General features: G+C 29.8%; 4 protein-coding genes across 4 annotated transcripts; 2 read left to right on the forward strand and 2 right to left on the reverse strand.

Moving 5' to 3' along the window:
* Positions 1-3,724: 3,724 nt before the first annotated feature.
* LOC139090564 (ubiquitin thioesterase otubain-like) lies at positions 3,725-5,624 on the forward strand. The gene is made up of 4 exons (XM_070640312.1): positions 3,725-4,050; positions 4,116-4,231; positions 4,292-4,418; positions 4,495-5,624. The coding sequence occupies exons 1-4, from the start codon at positions 3,985-3,987 to the stop codon at positions 4,969-4,971; spliced, it is 786 nt and encodes a 261-aa protein (XP_070496413.1). The 5' UTR covers positions 3,725-3,984; the 3' UTR covers positions 4,972-5,624.
* On the reverse strand, positions 5,612-8,594 carry Mdh1 (malate dehydrogenase 1). Its single transcript, XM_070640311.1, has 7 exons — positions 8,381-8,594; positions 7,763-7,838; positions 7,485-7,688; positions 7,325-7,423; positions 7,143-7,259; positions 6,699-7,075; positions 5,612-6,626 (listed from the first exon to the last, which is right to left on the reverse strand). The coding sequence occupies exons 1-7, from the start codon at positions 8,381-8,383 to the stop codon at positions 6,519-6,521; spliced, it is 984 nt and encodes a 327-aa protein (XP_070496412.1). The 5' UTR covers positions 8,384-8,594; the 3' UTR covers positions 5,612-6,518.
* Positions 8,595-9,082: 488 nt separating this feature from the next.
* LOC139090721 (ATP-binding cassette sub-family C member 10) lies at positions 9,083-13,948 on the forward strand. Its single transcript, XM_070640522.1, has 5 exons — positions 9,083-9,645; positions 9,711-12,957; positions 13,015-13,105; positions 13,165-13,560; positions 13,621-13,948. The coding sequence occupies exons 1-5, from the start codon at positions 9,297-9,299 to the stop codon at positions 13,876-13,878; spliced, it is 4,341 nt and encodes a 1,446-aa protein (XP_070496623.1). The 5' UTR covers positions 9,083-9,296; the 3' UTR covers positions 13,879-13,948.
* strat (RAB interacting factor STRAT) lies at positions 13,945-14,385 on the reverse strand. Its single transcript, XM_070640491.1, has 2 exons — positions 14,324-14,385; positions 13,945-14,248 (listed from the first exon to the last, which is right to left on the reverse strand). The coding sequence occupies exons 1-2, from the start codon at positions 14,383-14,385 to the stop codon at positions 13,945-13,947; spliced, it is 366 nt and encodes a 121-aa protein (XP_070496592.1).
* Positions 14,386-14,802: the final 417 nt, after the last annotated feature.

The following is a 14,802-nucleotide window of genomic DNA, read 5'->3' on the forward strand; positions in this document are numbered from 1 at the left end:
TAATTATTATCATTTAATGAACATTTATTCCATCTTACGGTAATTATGAAAATGTTTTTCTCTATATTCATGTATAATATTTTTAGTAGAAACTCAATTAAAATGTTTTGTAATTTAAAGGACGTAAGCAGCAAAGCGGCAACTGTGCTGTGACAAATATTCTTACTTTTTTCCTCATGTACACACGATTCGAAAATGAAACTATGTCGACAAATCTTTCACAATTTTAAAAATAATTTTATAGAATAAGAATCAATTGTGAATTATAAATCATGGCGTATGTTATAGGAAGAAACAACGAAAACAAAATTTAAGGATGATATAAGATTGGAGGAATTTTTCATAAGTACTACATCTGGTGATCGTCTAAAAATGCTATTTTCATAAATAATGATAAGAGATACGACTTTAAAAATTCCAAAATGAACTCTTGAACTTATTTTAATTCATAAATCTATCGGCAAAGAGTCATCAGGCAAAAAAAAAATCACATTTTGAACTGCTAGTGGATGATCTATCTTGTTTGCTTCAGAAAAAATTATAAATAGCATTCATTCGCTCTACATTAAGAAAAGATCTTTTCTTTTAAAATTAGACTGAATGGAAGAAGATAAACGTACAGACATTCAAAAGTGATGTGTCAGATGAAATTTTTGTTTAAAGCTACACATCTTATATGCAGACTTCAATTTTAACAAACAGCGAATGATGAGATCTTGAGAAATGAAAAATTAATGGATCTTAGGATGATCGAATTTTCCTATAAATAACATCAAGAAAATTTGAATATGTCATCATTACCAATTTTTAAGGTTCCTTTTTCTGCTATTGCAAAAAACGTGTCGTACCACTTTTCTAGAATAAACCTTTAATTTTTTCTTTCTTTTTTTGTGTAGGATATTATATAACTTTTTAAACTAAATTTTTTAAAACTTTTATATCAATTTTATTCAAACTTTTCCAGACATTTCTATTTAAAAATTTCACAAATATTTTTTTTTTTCACTACTTTTATCATAAAGCACTCACAAGAATAAAAAAAAAATAGAATAAAGGCAAAACACAGAAAGAAATACTTTTATATATGATATTTTTTTAAATTTTCTTCTCAATCACAATATTATATTCTGATTTTCTCACTTTCACTAAAAATACCACACCATAATTCTAAAAAATTTTCTTTTCTTCTTCCTCCACAAAATAATCTTCTCAGCGCTTTTTTGCTTTTCTTTTTAGATCCGACACGTTTGAAAACCCGATTAAGACTGAAATTAAAAATGAGGAAAATTTTCAATGTACTCAGAAAATTTTCTTCACTGGTGTTTGAGATATTAAACGAAAATGCTCGAACATATTTTCGTATGTTTGTCTAATTTATCGCACTAGAATCTCTCACAATACTCTTATTGTTTTTAAAAGAAGATCAACTTTTATCATATGTCTCAAATGAAACAAACAAGCATGCTCGCAACACTTTGCTATTTGTTACATAGAAAAATCAGACACCTTAGCATGTTTGACAATTTTAAATCTCTTATCGTCTCTTTTTTGTCAAAGAAATTGGCATCTTCTAATTCCTCAGACATATAGCTTTTTCTTTGTCGTCTATTTTAATTTGTACGAATTTTGTAGAAAATTTTGCATAATACCGGCTTTTCTTCGAACAGAAAACGCCGGCGCTTAAACAAACAAACTATATAAACAAATTTGTTTCCGCAGTTTTTTTCTTTTCTTTTTCAATTTATTTTTAGATTGATTACTTATAGGTATATGTAATTTTTGAGTTTTCTTGTTGAATGCATGCCACTTGTTGAATGAGAGGTAGATCAATGAATGAAATTTTTTAGTGTTATTAGGTGGGTAAGTCGCTGTATTGTGATTGAATATCTTTTAAATTTTATATAGTTAATTATTTAGGTACTGTAGAAATCGATGAGATCTTGTCCGTGGAATTGGCCCCTGTACTGTACGAGACCTGTCTCTTTTTTTCTTATGCAATGCTCTTACCTTAGTATTAGCAACCATTTTTTTCCAAAACTACCTTAAGTTGTCATCAGCATCCCTTTTTCTTTACGTTTGACTTAGTCAACTGAAGGTAATTGAGTCCAGTTGAAGTAAATAAATTCCAGGTTCATGTAAAACTACACCATTTATCTTGTTAACTAATACTTTAGCTTAAAATTTAGTTTCTTTCTCTTCGTCTGTCATTTTTTTTTTTTATTTTTTGATTTAATGAAATATAAAACTCAACGGCATCTTTAGATTTTTCCATCTTGAGTGTTCAAATTCGACTAAATTTTCTCACCGGATTTCTTGTTTTATACTAGTATAAAGTTTGCGCTAAAAATACTTACAGTTCAAACTTTGAACTTTATTTTGAACTTCCGTTACTTTTCAAACCCTGAATGAACGTTAATTTAGGTACATTAGATGCTTATTGAGTTGCCTTTTTCTTCAACTAGTATAAAGTTTGCGCTAATAAGTTCATGAAAATTTATCATGAATAACGGTTTTCAAACCAATTTCTCTACAATACAAAATAAAATTTATTTTCTCCTTTTTTAGTCCACGATTGCTAATAAGCATTTCCGGGTTTTTTTTTCAAGCCAATATATATATATGTGGTCAAAACAAAAAAATACGTTTAAACTTGAAATCAACTTATCATTGCAACTTCTGAACTTGCATTAAATCCTAATTTTTTTTTGTGATTTTTTGCACACGTTTTATTTTTCAAGCATTTGATAAATCATACAAAAACAAAGTAACAAGCAAAGCATTGAATCTTAATATATAGGAAAGGTACTACTTATAAATTTTTATACTACTTAAAACGTTTATTTCTCCACGAGATAGCTCAATAGTACATCAATTTTCCACATTTCTGAACTGAGAATTTCTTGCTGAACACTTACATATTTATTATAGTCATCCAGATCAGAAAATGGTTCTACATCAACAGTTTTATGTGTATTTACTGTAGTATTTAATATTTTAAATTTTCGCAGTATATTGTAAGACAAAACTTTAATGTCTTTAAGCTTCTCGATAAGTCGTTCATCCATAATTAATTCCTTTTGATCATCATTTCTTCGATTATTAATGTGCTGTCGAAAGACATCCTTCATATCATTTAGTTGTTTTAACTTATTGTCAGCTTAAAAAATTAATTCAAATGAATGTCCCAATAATATGTTTAGTTATTTTAAGCAATACTTACTATATTCTCCTTCTGTAATGAGTTCTTTATACATTTCATCAGTTTCTTGATGCAATTTTTCCATTGTGTCTAGTATTTAATAATAAAATTAAGTTTTAATTCTGTGTCAAAGTCCTGAAAAGTTCGTTTAAAATGTTTACCTTCATAAATTTAAAAACAAAACAGATTTAAATTATTATTGACCGTTAATTCATTGTTACTTTAATTTGAGTTAATTACGATATTAGTTGGAAAAATTCATTTAATTTCATCCATTTTACTTTGTATTGAATTTCTGAATTCCTGTTGTTTGCCTAATTTCTCTTCAAAATCATAAAAATTAGAAAAAAAATAAAGGGAATGAGCTCAATGTAACATGTTCACACTGATTAACATTGTGTGTGTGTACAGCTAATGGATCACAATGATACAGTGTGAATAAATAAATTGAGCTACAAGTAAATGATACATTGCTCACAATACATAGAAGACGCACTCACATTTTGCACAATATTACTAAAAGAATTAGTCCTGGAATAAGTTTATGATTAATGCGTTGATTGACAGATTCAATTTTGCTCGTAGAAAAAAGTGAGAGTCGTATGCATATATTAACATTTAATTAGAATACGTTTCATAAATTAAAACAGATCAAAAGTCAAAGTGGTGTAATAAATTCTATGAATTTAGTGGAAATAAGAGTTGAACAATTCATCTAAAGGAGATTCTATTTATCGTATAAACAATTAATTAATTCATCAAATTTTCCGGCTTATTTTTCAACAATGGAGCAATCTTCCGATAATCACGATGAATTGACAATTAAGCAACAAAAGGAAATCGAAAAAGAGGTTGGAGACTCTAGAATAAATGAAAAATCTTTGTCATTTTAACAAATTAATTTTTTTCTCTTTAGATCAATGAGCAGTTTGCATTAATCAGTGAAAAAATTCCTATTGAAATTTTAAATGATGAATATGCTGATGATCCAGTTTACAGACAAAAGGTTCAGGATATTTCATCCAAATACAGGTACTAAAAGAAGTTATATAAAAAATCAAGAAATGTTCTCATTTCATCATTTAATTTTAGATATATGCGAAAGATCCGACCGGATGGCAATTGCTTCTATCGAGCATTTGGATTTACAACTTTAGAGCATTTGATTAAAAACAAGGAAGAATTTAAGAAATTTCGTCAAGTAATTGAACAATCGAAAGTATGTACTTCAATTTATTTTTTTAAATATTTATAGAAAGATATTCAGAAATCTAACAAAAAAATTTGTGTTTTAGGCAAAGTTAATTCAACTAAACTTTCCTCAGTTTACAATTGATGATTTTTATGACACCATAATGGAAGTTATAAATAAAGTTGAGCCATCAGATAATCAAGATGTAGACAAGGTTCTTGACGAACTTTATAAATTGTTTAATGAACAGGCTTACAGTGATTACATTGTCGTATATTTGCGATTAATAACGTCAGGGAAACTTCAAGAAGAGGCAGAATTCTATTCGAATTTCATTGAAGGAAATTATACAAGTTTATTAGATTTTTGCAAGAAGGAAGTGGAACCAATGTATAAGGAGAGTGATCATATTCACATAATTGCTATTTGCGCTGCTCTCGGCTGTGCTGTTAGAGTTGTATACATGGATCGTGGAAGTCAATCTGAAGTAATTGCTCATGATTTTCCTGATTGTCCAGACAAATATCCATCAGTTTTCTTATTATATCGACCCAATCACTATGATGTTCTTTATCAATAAATCATCTATAAATTAGGCTTGCAACCATCACATATTCTTTTTGCAGAAAACTAGCATTTGAACTTGTCAATATGCTAGCGATCGGATTGAGCTTTTAATTCTACATTAAATTTTAATGTCCCAGATTTAGCTGGACATAAATTTAGAATGATTTCAATCACAAAATTATAATGTAGAATATTAATTATTGTATGTGCTGTGCTCAAATCGATCAACGTCAATTTGCTGCAAAGAGAAATAAGCCAAAATGCTGTAAAATTGCAATTTGTGTGAAAGTATAGTTATGTGTCCTCTTATTTATTACGAATACGAATATGTAATGGAAAGTTCTTTGTACTGAATTTTTAAATAATCATTTAAATTTTTTTATATTTTAGCTTATTAATTTTTTTAATCTCATGCATGCTTTTTAAATGCATTTTCCTGGTGATTGGAAAGAGTGGACTTAAAAACGTCTTGTTTTGAATTTATTGAAACCGGTTTGATGGCTTGTCTACTTTTCAACCCGGGAAAATTGCATTCTTAATGGTCACAACCACAAATAAGCTAGTTTTTGCTAATTATGATTATTAAATAAGTTTTTCTTTTGTAGTTTTTTATTTTTCTATTTTCTGAAAGAAATCATAAATAAATTAAAGACTTATTAATTTTAACATATTTTTTTATTTAACATTTTCGCCATTTTTCCTATTCATATCTTTTTATTTATTGTTTTAAGTATGTACGCAGGAATTTTAAATTAGTCAATTAAATCATTTGATTAATAAGACTGATTTTAAATTTCTGACCAATAAGTTCAATTTTCGTTCTATTCATTTTCCCCAAAAATAAAATAAAAATAATAAAATAGACCTTGAACCCAAAATATATAAAATTGAAGGAACTTAAATAATAATAAAATAATATCAAAAATATTAATCTTTAACAATTAAAATTGTGAATTTTTTCGGTCACAACTTAAAAGAGAGAAAAGAAAAATAAAAAAAAAATATAAGCAGTAAATGGCCACAAAAGATCGATTATCTATAATTGAAATATGATAAGGAAAATGCAAGGAAGTAATTAAAAGATCATAGTGTGACCATTACCAAAAACTATAATTAACTCTAATAATTTGAAATGCATCGATTGTTTGCAATTTTTAAGGAATTAGTTAAGGATTTACATTCGTAGTGCGTCTAAATAAAGATTTGTTTTGTAGAAAATTTTGAAATAACAAAAAATAAAAGTTTAAAACTCTTATTTTTCATTTAAAAATTTTATGTGGATTTATGCTTTAAAAGTGTGTTTTTATTGGAATGACGTGTAGAAAAATATAAAATGCTTTAGATTTCATCAATGCTTGTTGGTGGATATTTTCCTCATTATTAAGTTCTAATTGTTATTATTGTTGACGGTTGTTGACATGAAGGCAGAATTGCAAAATGCATATAAATTCGGTAATTGAAAATCATAAGAAAAAAAACTTGAGGAAATAGACAAACGAAAAGTACGTCTTGCAGAAAATTCGTTTGGCGTAATTATTTTTATAACTTCGGTCCGTCTAGTCAGTTTCCATTACAAATAGCCATTGCTTCTTCTTTTTCTTCCAACAATTCCTTTGTGGTAATATCCAATTTACCACGTGCAAAATCGTCAATTTTTAATCCTTGAACCTGTAAATTGTAAATTGATAAGACACAATTATTTTCTACACTAATTACTGAATTAGTATTATTTGATCTTACGATTTTCCATTGCTTGTTTTTAATTTCAACTGGGAAGGAGAAGACAATATCTTTAGGAATTCCATAACTTCCGTCAGATAAAACTCCCATTGAAACGAAAGTTTCACCGGTTCCAATCCACCAGTCGCGTACATGATCAGCTGCTGCTTTGGCTGCAGACATTGCTGAACTCATTTTACGAGCAGCAATTACAGCAGCTCCACGCTTTTGAACAGTTTCAATGAATTCTGACTGCAAGAAAGAAGCATCGACTACATCTGTAACTGCTTTTCCGTCAACTGTTCCGTTAGCGACATCTGGGAATTGTGTGGCTGAATGATTTCCCCAAATAATAAGATTCTTTACGTTTGAAATATCTGTGCCAACACGTTGAGCGACTGTAAAAATAAGAAACTTATTAGTAAACCTGTTTTTTAGCATTAGAACAAATTAGCATATTCTTACTTTGTGCTCTTGCTCGGTTTTGGTCCAATCTTGTCATGGCCGTGAAATTCTCTTTTGGAATTGTTGGTGCATAATGAGAACAGATCAAAGCATTGGTATTTGCAGGATTTCCAACAACTATATGAGATTTAATTTACTAATTTAGGATGAATTTCTTTAAAAATAAGTAACATTTTACATACCTAAAACTTTGACGTCTTTCTTAGCATAAGTATTTAATGCTTCACCTTGAACTTTGAAGATTTTAACATTGGCTGAAAGCAAGTCTTTTCTTTCCATTCCTAAATAGTAAAAATAAATAAATAAGAGATCTATGATATGGACAAAAAATAATTTTTATACCTTGTCTGCGAGGCATCGCGCCGACCAAAAATGCAACAGAAACATCTTTGAATCCTACAGCTGGATCTGCAGTTGGAATAACTTCTGTCAACAATGTAAATGCACAATCAGCTAATTCCATAACCACTCCTTGTAAAACTCCCATCATTGGCTCAATATCCAACAATGTCAAAATAACTTTTTGCTCTCTGCCGAAAACATCTCCTGTGTAATTTAAAATAGTGCAAAAATATTTTTAAATTTAATTATTTAATTTCATGAAATGTAACAAAAATTACCATTTGCAATCATGTACAGTAATGAGTAGGCAATCTGTCCTGCAGCGCCGGTAACACAAACTCTGATTGGTTCGCTCTGAAGATAATAAAAATAAGAAAAACATGTTAATCAAATTTATGTTATCAGTTCAAGTACTCTTTAACAAACATGCTTACTATTACTACATTTTATGCCTCTATATTTTACAATTTAAGACATTTTTGATTATTTTCGAGTTATAAGTTCTTATTTTTCCATGCCACATAATTGCCGATTTTCTTATATAGCTTGCAAATAATTTATGTTGCAAGAATTTAAGCGGAACAACAATCAACATCATCAGATATTTGAAGGTCAATTCAATGTTAAACAGAACATTTCAATTATTCAGAATAATCAATGCCGCAAAATGTGCATTTCAATTGTCGTCATCATATGTAGAACAAACGAGTAAATAAATATTCCCAATTGCATGAGAGAAAGTGCAACTTTATAGATATTATGTAATGAACAAAATACCTAGCTACGATAGCAAAATTCATGATTGGCACTTGTTCAAAAACACCAGCGAAAATCGTGAAATTTCACAATTTGCATATGTAGCATGACTAAGTTTATTATTTTTATCAAGAACTTACCATTTTAAAAAGATAATTAACAAAATTGTGTGAATGGAGATTTAAAAGCAAAAAATATAAATTTCTGGAATTTTTAGAGCTTTCTTTCAACGAATCTGCTCGAGATCACAGCTATCAACAAACTGATTAAAGAATCAAATAAAATTAAGCACTAGCTTCTTATCTATCAAACTTGACTTTAAAACTCTCCTCTCCAAAATGAATAAGACAGTAGTGAAGAAAATTGTGTTGATAACTACGAAAGCGCATTTGAGAATATTTCGTACTGAAATCATTAAATATTGAAATTAGAACATTAGTTCCCTTAGCGGCTATATTATCGAAGACATTGAATATTTCAGTTGAACTAAAAGCGTGTAAAATGAAATTGATCATTAGTCTTAAGCAGTAAGCATAATAAAATTAATAAATCGATCGAATTTGCCCCAAAAAATCCAAACGTCCACAGAAAATTTAAATTTTGCTGAATTAAAATCAGATTTGAAATTAAAGAAGATTCAACAATGACGTTAATTAATATTCCTTGATTTCCATAAATTAATTGATCATCATAAATTGTAACCAATAATGTGTGCCTATTAAGATGCGTACAAAACTTGATAGTTATAAAAAATAATAATAACAGATGTTTAAAAATATTAGACGTCACAAGTGAACGACCCAATTCAATGTTTATGTTTTTAGTTTTTCAAGGAAAAAAATAAAGTTTTTAACCGGTTTGAATTAATGATGGTTTTAAATCATAAATTGATTATGTGATAAATGTTTTGATTAATTAATTATGAGATGTGTGTAAAAAAGTGAAAGAATCAGACGTTAATGAAATTTAAAAGCAAAACAAATTTTTTTAATTTTCTTTTTTTTTGATGAATCATTGTTGAAAAGTATTAATCTATCTACATAAAATAAGTACAGAATGACTGACGAAGAAATTAACTATTATTGGAATGTATTCTGCGAGACAGGATTGAACATTTCAACAAATACAAGCTCTATTACAAACTGTGCTCAACAGTTTTACTTCCATCTTCCTACATTTTCATTATTGGCGATATTCAGTTCATATAATTATGGAAAACTTGCAGGATCTGTTTTAAGGAACAAGACTCAACTGTTATCACTGTATTTTAGAGCATTAATTGCTCTATCGTTAGCGTTATTACCTTTAGTAAAATTTATTTATGAAATGAAGACGGGAATCAAATTTTGGCCAGTTGATGTCCTGATGGCTTGTGCTGAAGCTTTATGCTGGACAGTCCATTTTGGTAATAAGTTTTATTTAATGTCATAAACAATAAAAAAATTTACTATTTTTTTTTTTGAATTACAGTATACATTATAGCTAGTCGCAGATTTGGAAGTATAAGTCATCGAGGGCCACTTTCAATATTAATCTTATGGTCATGCTCTATAACATTATCAATTCTATGGTATCAAACAAACAAAAGTGTATTCAGTATAATAAGAGTTGCATTAAATATTTCCTATGCATTGACCTTAATTCCAAGAGGCAAATCCCAATATATCATGATGGAACGAGAGTACGAAAGGGAACCTTTAATTAATGCTTATCACAGATTAGGAGTCGATGGAAACGAAGAGGATTTTGTCCTAGGAGCAGCTCAAGATGGATACAATTTTTTGAGCAAGATCGTTTTCCATTGGGTATCGTCATTAATCAAAAAAGGCACTATTGGAAAGTTGAGAAAAGTTGAAGATTTGTTCGACCTGCCAGATTGTTTAAATATCAAGTATATTTCAGAAACCTTCCAAGTCAACATTAGGGCAGGTATGACTTTATTTAAAGCTCTTCATCGCTCATTTGCTTATGAATTTTATCTTGTTGGAATTCTCCGCTTAATTTCTGATTTAACAAGTTTTGGTGGCCCATTACTACTTGGCGGACTTTTAAGAACTGGAATGAATGAAAATGATAACAATAATTACGAGTCATATTATTATGCTGGAGGATTATTCGCTTGTACACTAATTTCAGCTGTTACAAACGTTCATTTCAACTGGAAAATTTCAATAGTTTCAAGCAAAATGAAAACTGCAATTATATCTTCAATATATACAAAGACTTTAGAGGCAAAAGGCTTGCATGAAGCCAAACCAGAAATACTTAATTTAATGTCAACTGATTGCGATCGTATAGTAAATTCCTGTATATCATTTCACTCATTTTGGAGCATACCATTTCAGTTATTTACTACGCTGTATCTTCTCTATACCCAACTTAAATTTGCATTCATTCCTGGAGTTATTTTTGCAATAGTTCTGATTCCTATAAATCGCTTTATTGCGGTTAAAATTGGTACACTGTCAGCCAGCTTAATGGCGGCTAAAGATAAAAGAGTACAACTTACAACAGAGGCTTTAACAGGATCAAAGCAAATAAAAATGCAAGCACTTGAAGATATTTTTACAGAAAAAATTGAAGTTTTAAGAAAACAGGAAGTAGTATTTTTATCAAAAAGAAAATACCTTGATGCATTGTGCGTCTATTTTTGGGCCACAACTCCAGTAATCATGTGTCTATTGACATTTGGAGGATTAGTATTATTCGGACAAAAGCTGACAGCATCTGTTACATACACATCAGTTGCACTATTGAATTTATTAATCGGACCCCTAAATGCATTTCCTTGGGTTCTGAATGGATTAATGGAAGCTTATGTTTCTTTAAAACGTGTTCAAGAGCTGATTAATTTGGAAAACATCGACTTGTCAAAATACTACTCTCCACTTCCAATAAATTACTCGAAAAAATCAAATAACAATCCTGTAGTTATTTCAATTCAAAATGGATCATTTTGTTTTGAAAAGGAACGTGATAGATCAAATGTAAATGCAGAAGATGTCGTAGATTTTAAATTAGAAAATATAAATGTAGAAATTAGACATGGCGAGCTAGTTGTTATCGACGGATTGACAGGTTCTGGAAAATCAGCATTGCTAAGTGCGATGATTGGAAATTTGAAGAAATTGAGTGGAAATATAGCAATAAAAGACAATGATACAGGTTTTGGATATGTCTCTCAAAGTGCATGGCTTCAAAGAGGAACAATAAAGGAAAATATTTGTTGGGGTAAAATATATGATGAATGGCGATATCAAGCAGTGATAAAATGTTGTGCATTAACAGAAGATATTGAAAAGTTAGGCGGTGATAATATTGGAATTGGAGAAGCAGGAAAAACACTTTCTGGAGGACAAAGAGCGAGAGTGGCTCTAGCAAGGGCTCTTTATCAAGATAAACAAATTTATTTTATGGATGATGTGCTTTCTGCACTTGATGCTCATGTTGCCAATCATATAATTAAATATTGTATTTTCGGATATTTATTAAAAAAGACTAGAATAATTATTAGCCAAAATAAGACATTGTTAGAGCATGCAAATCAAGTAATCACTGTAGATAAAGGCACAGTTACAAGTATTGATTTGATGAACGAGGATGAGGATGATTTTAGTGATGATGATCAGTTAGACTCTACATTTAATCGTAGAACTCTTACACAAATTGAAGCTGATAGGAAATCTCTTGACAGCTATATGCAAGAGGAATCGAAAGAATTTGGAAATATTTCGTCATCAGTAATATATGTTTATTGGAAATCTATGGGAATATTTACTGGTATAATAACAATATTTAGTGTATTTTTGATGCAACTGTCACGAAACACAACTGATGCGTGGCTTGCTCATTGGGTGAGTCTTGAATCAGCCACAAATAATGCAACTATAGATACTCAAGGTTATCTAGAAATTTACACTTCACTAGGAATTACGAATTCAATACTAACATTGATTAGATCATTTTTATTCGCATATGCTGGGATTAAAGCTGCAAAGATTATTCACCACAAACTTCTGAAAAATGTATTTTATACAACCATTCAGTTCTTTGACACAACACCATTAGGGCGAATCCTTAACAGGTTTTCTAGTGACATTTTTACGATCGACGACTCATTGCCATTTATTTTTAACATTCTTTTGGCTCAACTTTTTGGTCTGTTGGGATCACTAGCTGTTACAATTTATGCAATTCCATGGTTGCTTTTCATAGTAGCACCACTTGTTCCAATTTATATTGACATTCAATCCAAATATCGTAACTCATCGCGTGATATCAAAAGAATTTCAAGTAATTCCTTATCTCCATTGTACACTCAATTTACTGAAACACTTCAAGGATTAACAACGATTCGATCAATGGGAGGATCTTGGCGATTCAAACAAGATTTCTCTCTAAAATTAGAGGAAAATATTAAAGCTCAAGTAAGCTCACAGGCAGCATCTTGTTGGCTTTCTATGAGACTTCAATTGCTTGGTGCTTCGATAGTTGGAGGCTGTGGAATATTAACTGTTTTGACTTCAGCTCATACAAGTTCACCAGGAATGGTCGGATTGGCAATTTCATATGCACTCAGCATAAGTAGTTTACTTAATGGGGTCTTGAATGCATTTACTGAAACTGAACAGGAAATGATAAGTGTTGAGCGAGTTAGTCAGTACCTAAAATTACCATCAGAACCTAATGCTGACGGAACTGTTGATCCTCCTTTTGGGTAAGAAATAATTCTTATTGTTAAAAATCTAAATTTAATTTTAAATTATTTATTAAGCTGGCCATGTCAAGGTGTGATCAATTTCAAAAACGTCTTTATGAGCTATCGAGAAAAGACGATTCCTGCCCTCAATGGAGTGTCATTTGAAGTAAGTCATAGTTCTTTATTCTTAATTATTTATATTTAATGTTTTACATCATACTTTAGACTGCATCATACGAAAGAATTGGAATATGTGGAAGAACTGGTGCCGGAAAGAGCTCTATCATTAATGCAATACTGAGAGTATCGAATTTAACACGAGGACAAATCTTAATTGATAACGTGGACATAAAAACACTTCCTTTAAGTGTTTTGAGAAGTCGCGTTGCAATAATTTCACAAGAGCCATTCCTTTTTGAAGGAACTGTTCGAGATAACATCGATCCGAGAGGTCTTTTCCTTGATTCTGAGATTTTCAATGCAATTAGTCATTCAAAGACTGCCTTGTTAATTCAAAAGCTGGGAGGACTGTATGGAAAAATAGAAAGTTTCGGGTCAAATTTATCATGTGGCCAGCGCCAACTATTGTGCTTAACCAGAGCTCTTTTAAGAAGTGCAAAAGTAAATCACGATTAAAATTTTGTCATGCAGGTTCAAATTTATAACGCTCTTTTTCTATAGGTTATTTTAATCGATGAAGCTACATCAAACTTGGATAAAGATTCAGAATTTGGAGTTCAAATCGTTCTTAAGAATGCATTCAAAACATCAACTGTTTTAATGATTGCACATAGATTGGATGGTTTACAAAATACGGATCGAGTATTTACTGTCAATAATGGTAAAATTGTAGAGACTGGCGAATTTAAACAACTAGCAAAAGATGAAACATCTTACTTACACCAAATGTTAAGAGAACAGAAAAGTAACTTAATTTAGATCAAATTACTCATTGATTGTATTCATAATAATTTTATATGTGATTAAAACTTTGGTTTTAAATATTTAATGCTCATGCTTTACTCGTTTTAATGCTACATAACTTCGTTTAGTTGTTAAATCGTGATAGCCAAAAGGCCCCATTTCACAGTCGGCGCATATAAGATATTTATAATTTCCAACAGTATTTGAGAAGCCAATGTTTTCAAAATGAAACATATCCTCAATGATCCAGTACTCTTTAAAATTTTCAGAATCTAGTTCATCAATTGACTTTGAGTGCTTTTGATGCATCAGCGGAAGTGAGAATTCACTCTGTGTAAATGTTCCAACATTATTCAACATTACTAAACTATTGCAGAATTGACATCTAAAAAATATTTACAAGGAAAATTTCTTAAAATTTATAGAAAAATTATTTATGCTGGTGTGCATTAAAACATACCTGACTTTATGTGCATTCTTTTGATTTTCGTTCAGCTTCTCTGCATCGTCTTGATTCTCCATAATACGGGAATGATTTAAGCTTAGAATGAATTAATTAATATTAATATAAGGAAAAAATCCTGAAAATTTTCAAAACAAACCATTAAAGCGACGCTTTATTCAAAGTTTTTCAAACAAAAAAGACGTTGAGACTGTAAAACGTGACTGTAAAATGTGAAAATGAAGAAATTAACATTGAATAGAATTTGAATAATAAATTTGACTCGCAAAAATATATTATCTTGGAATTCGCTTAAATTGACAAAAAAAAATATATAAATTTAAATAAGTGTTGTGCCAAGAATTTTAAACGTTAAAAATACTTTGATGTCAGTTCTTGTTTCTTTTCAATCCCATAAATTTCGAAAGAAAAAAGTCTTTTAGTTATTATTATCGTATTCTTCCATTTCTCCATACCTTTATAGTTGATATTTACTT

The sequence above is a fragment of the Chironomus tepperi genome, unplaced genomic scaffold (genome assembly GCF_022539635.2).
Source record: "Chironomus tepperi strain 1889 unplaced genomic scaffold, CSIRO-AGI_Ctep_v1 contig_219, whole genome shotgun sequence".
In the NCBI taxonomy this organism is placed as follows: domain Eukaryota; kingdom Metazoa; phylum Arthropoda; class Insecta; order Diptera; family Chironomidae; genus Chironomus; species Chironomus tepperi.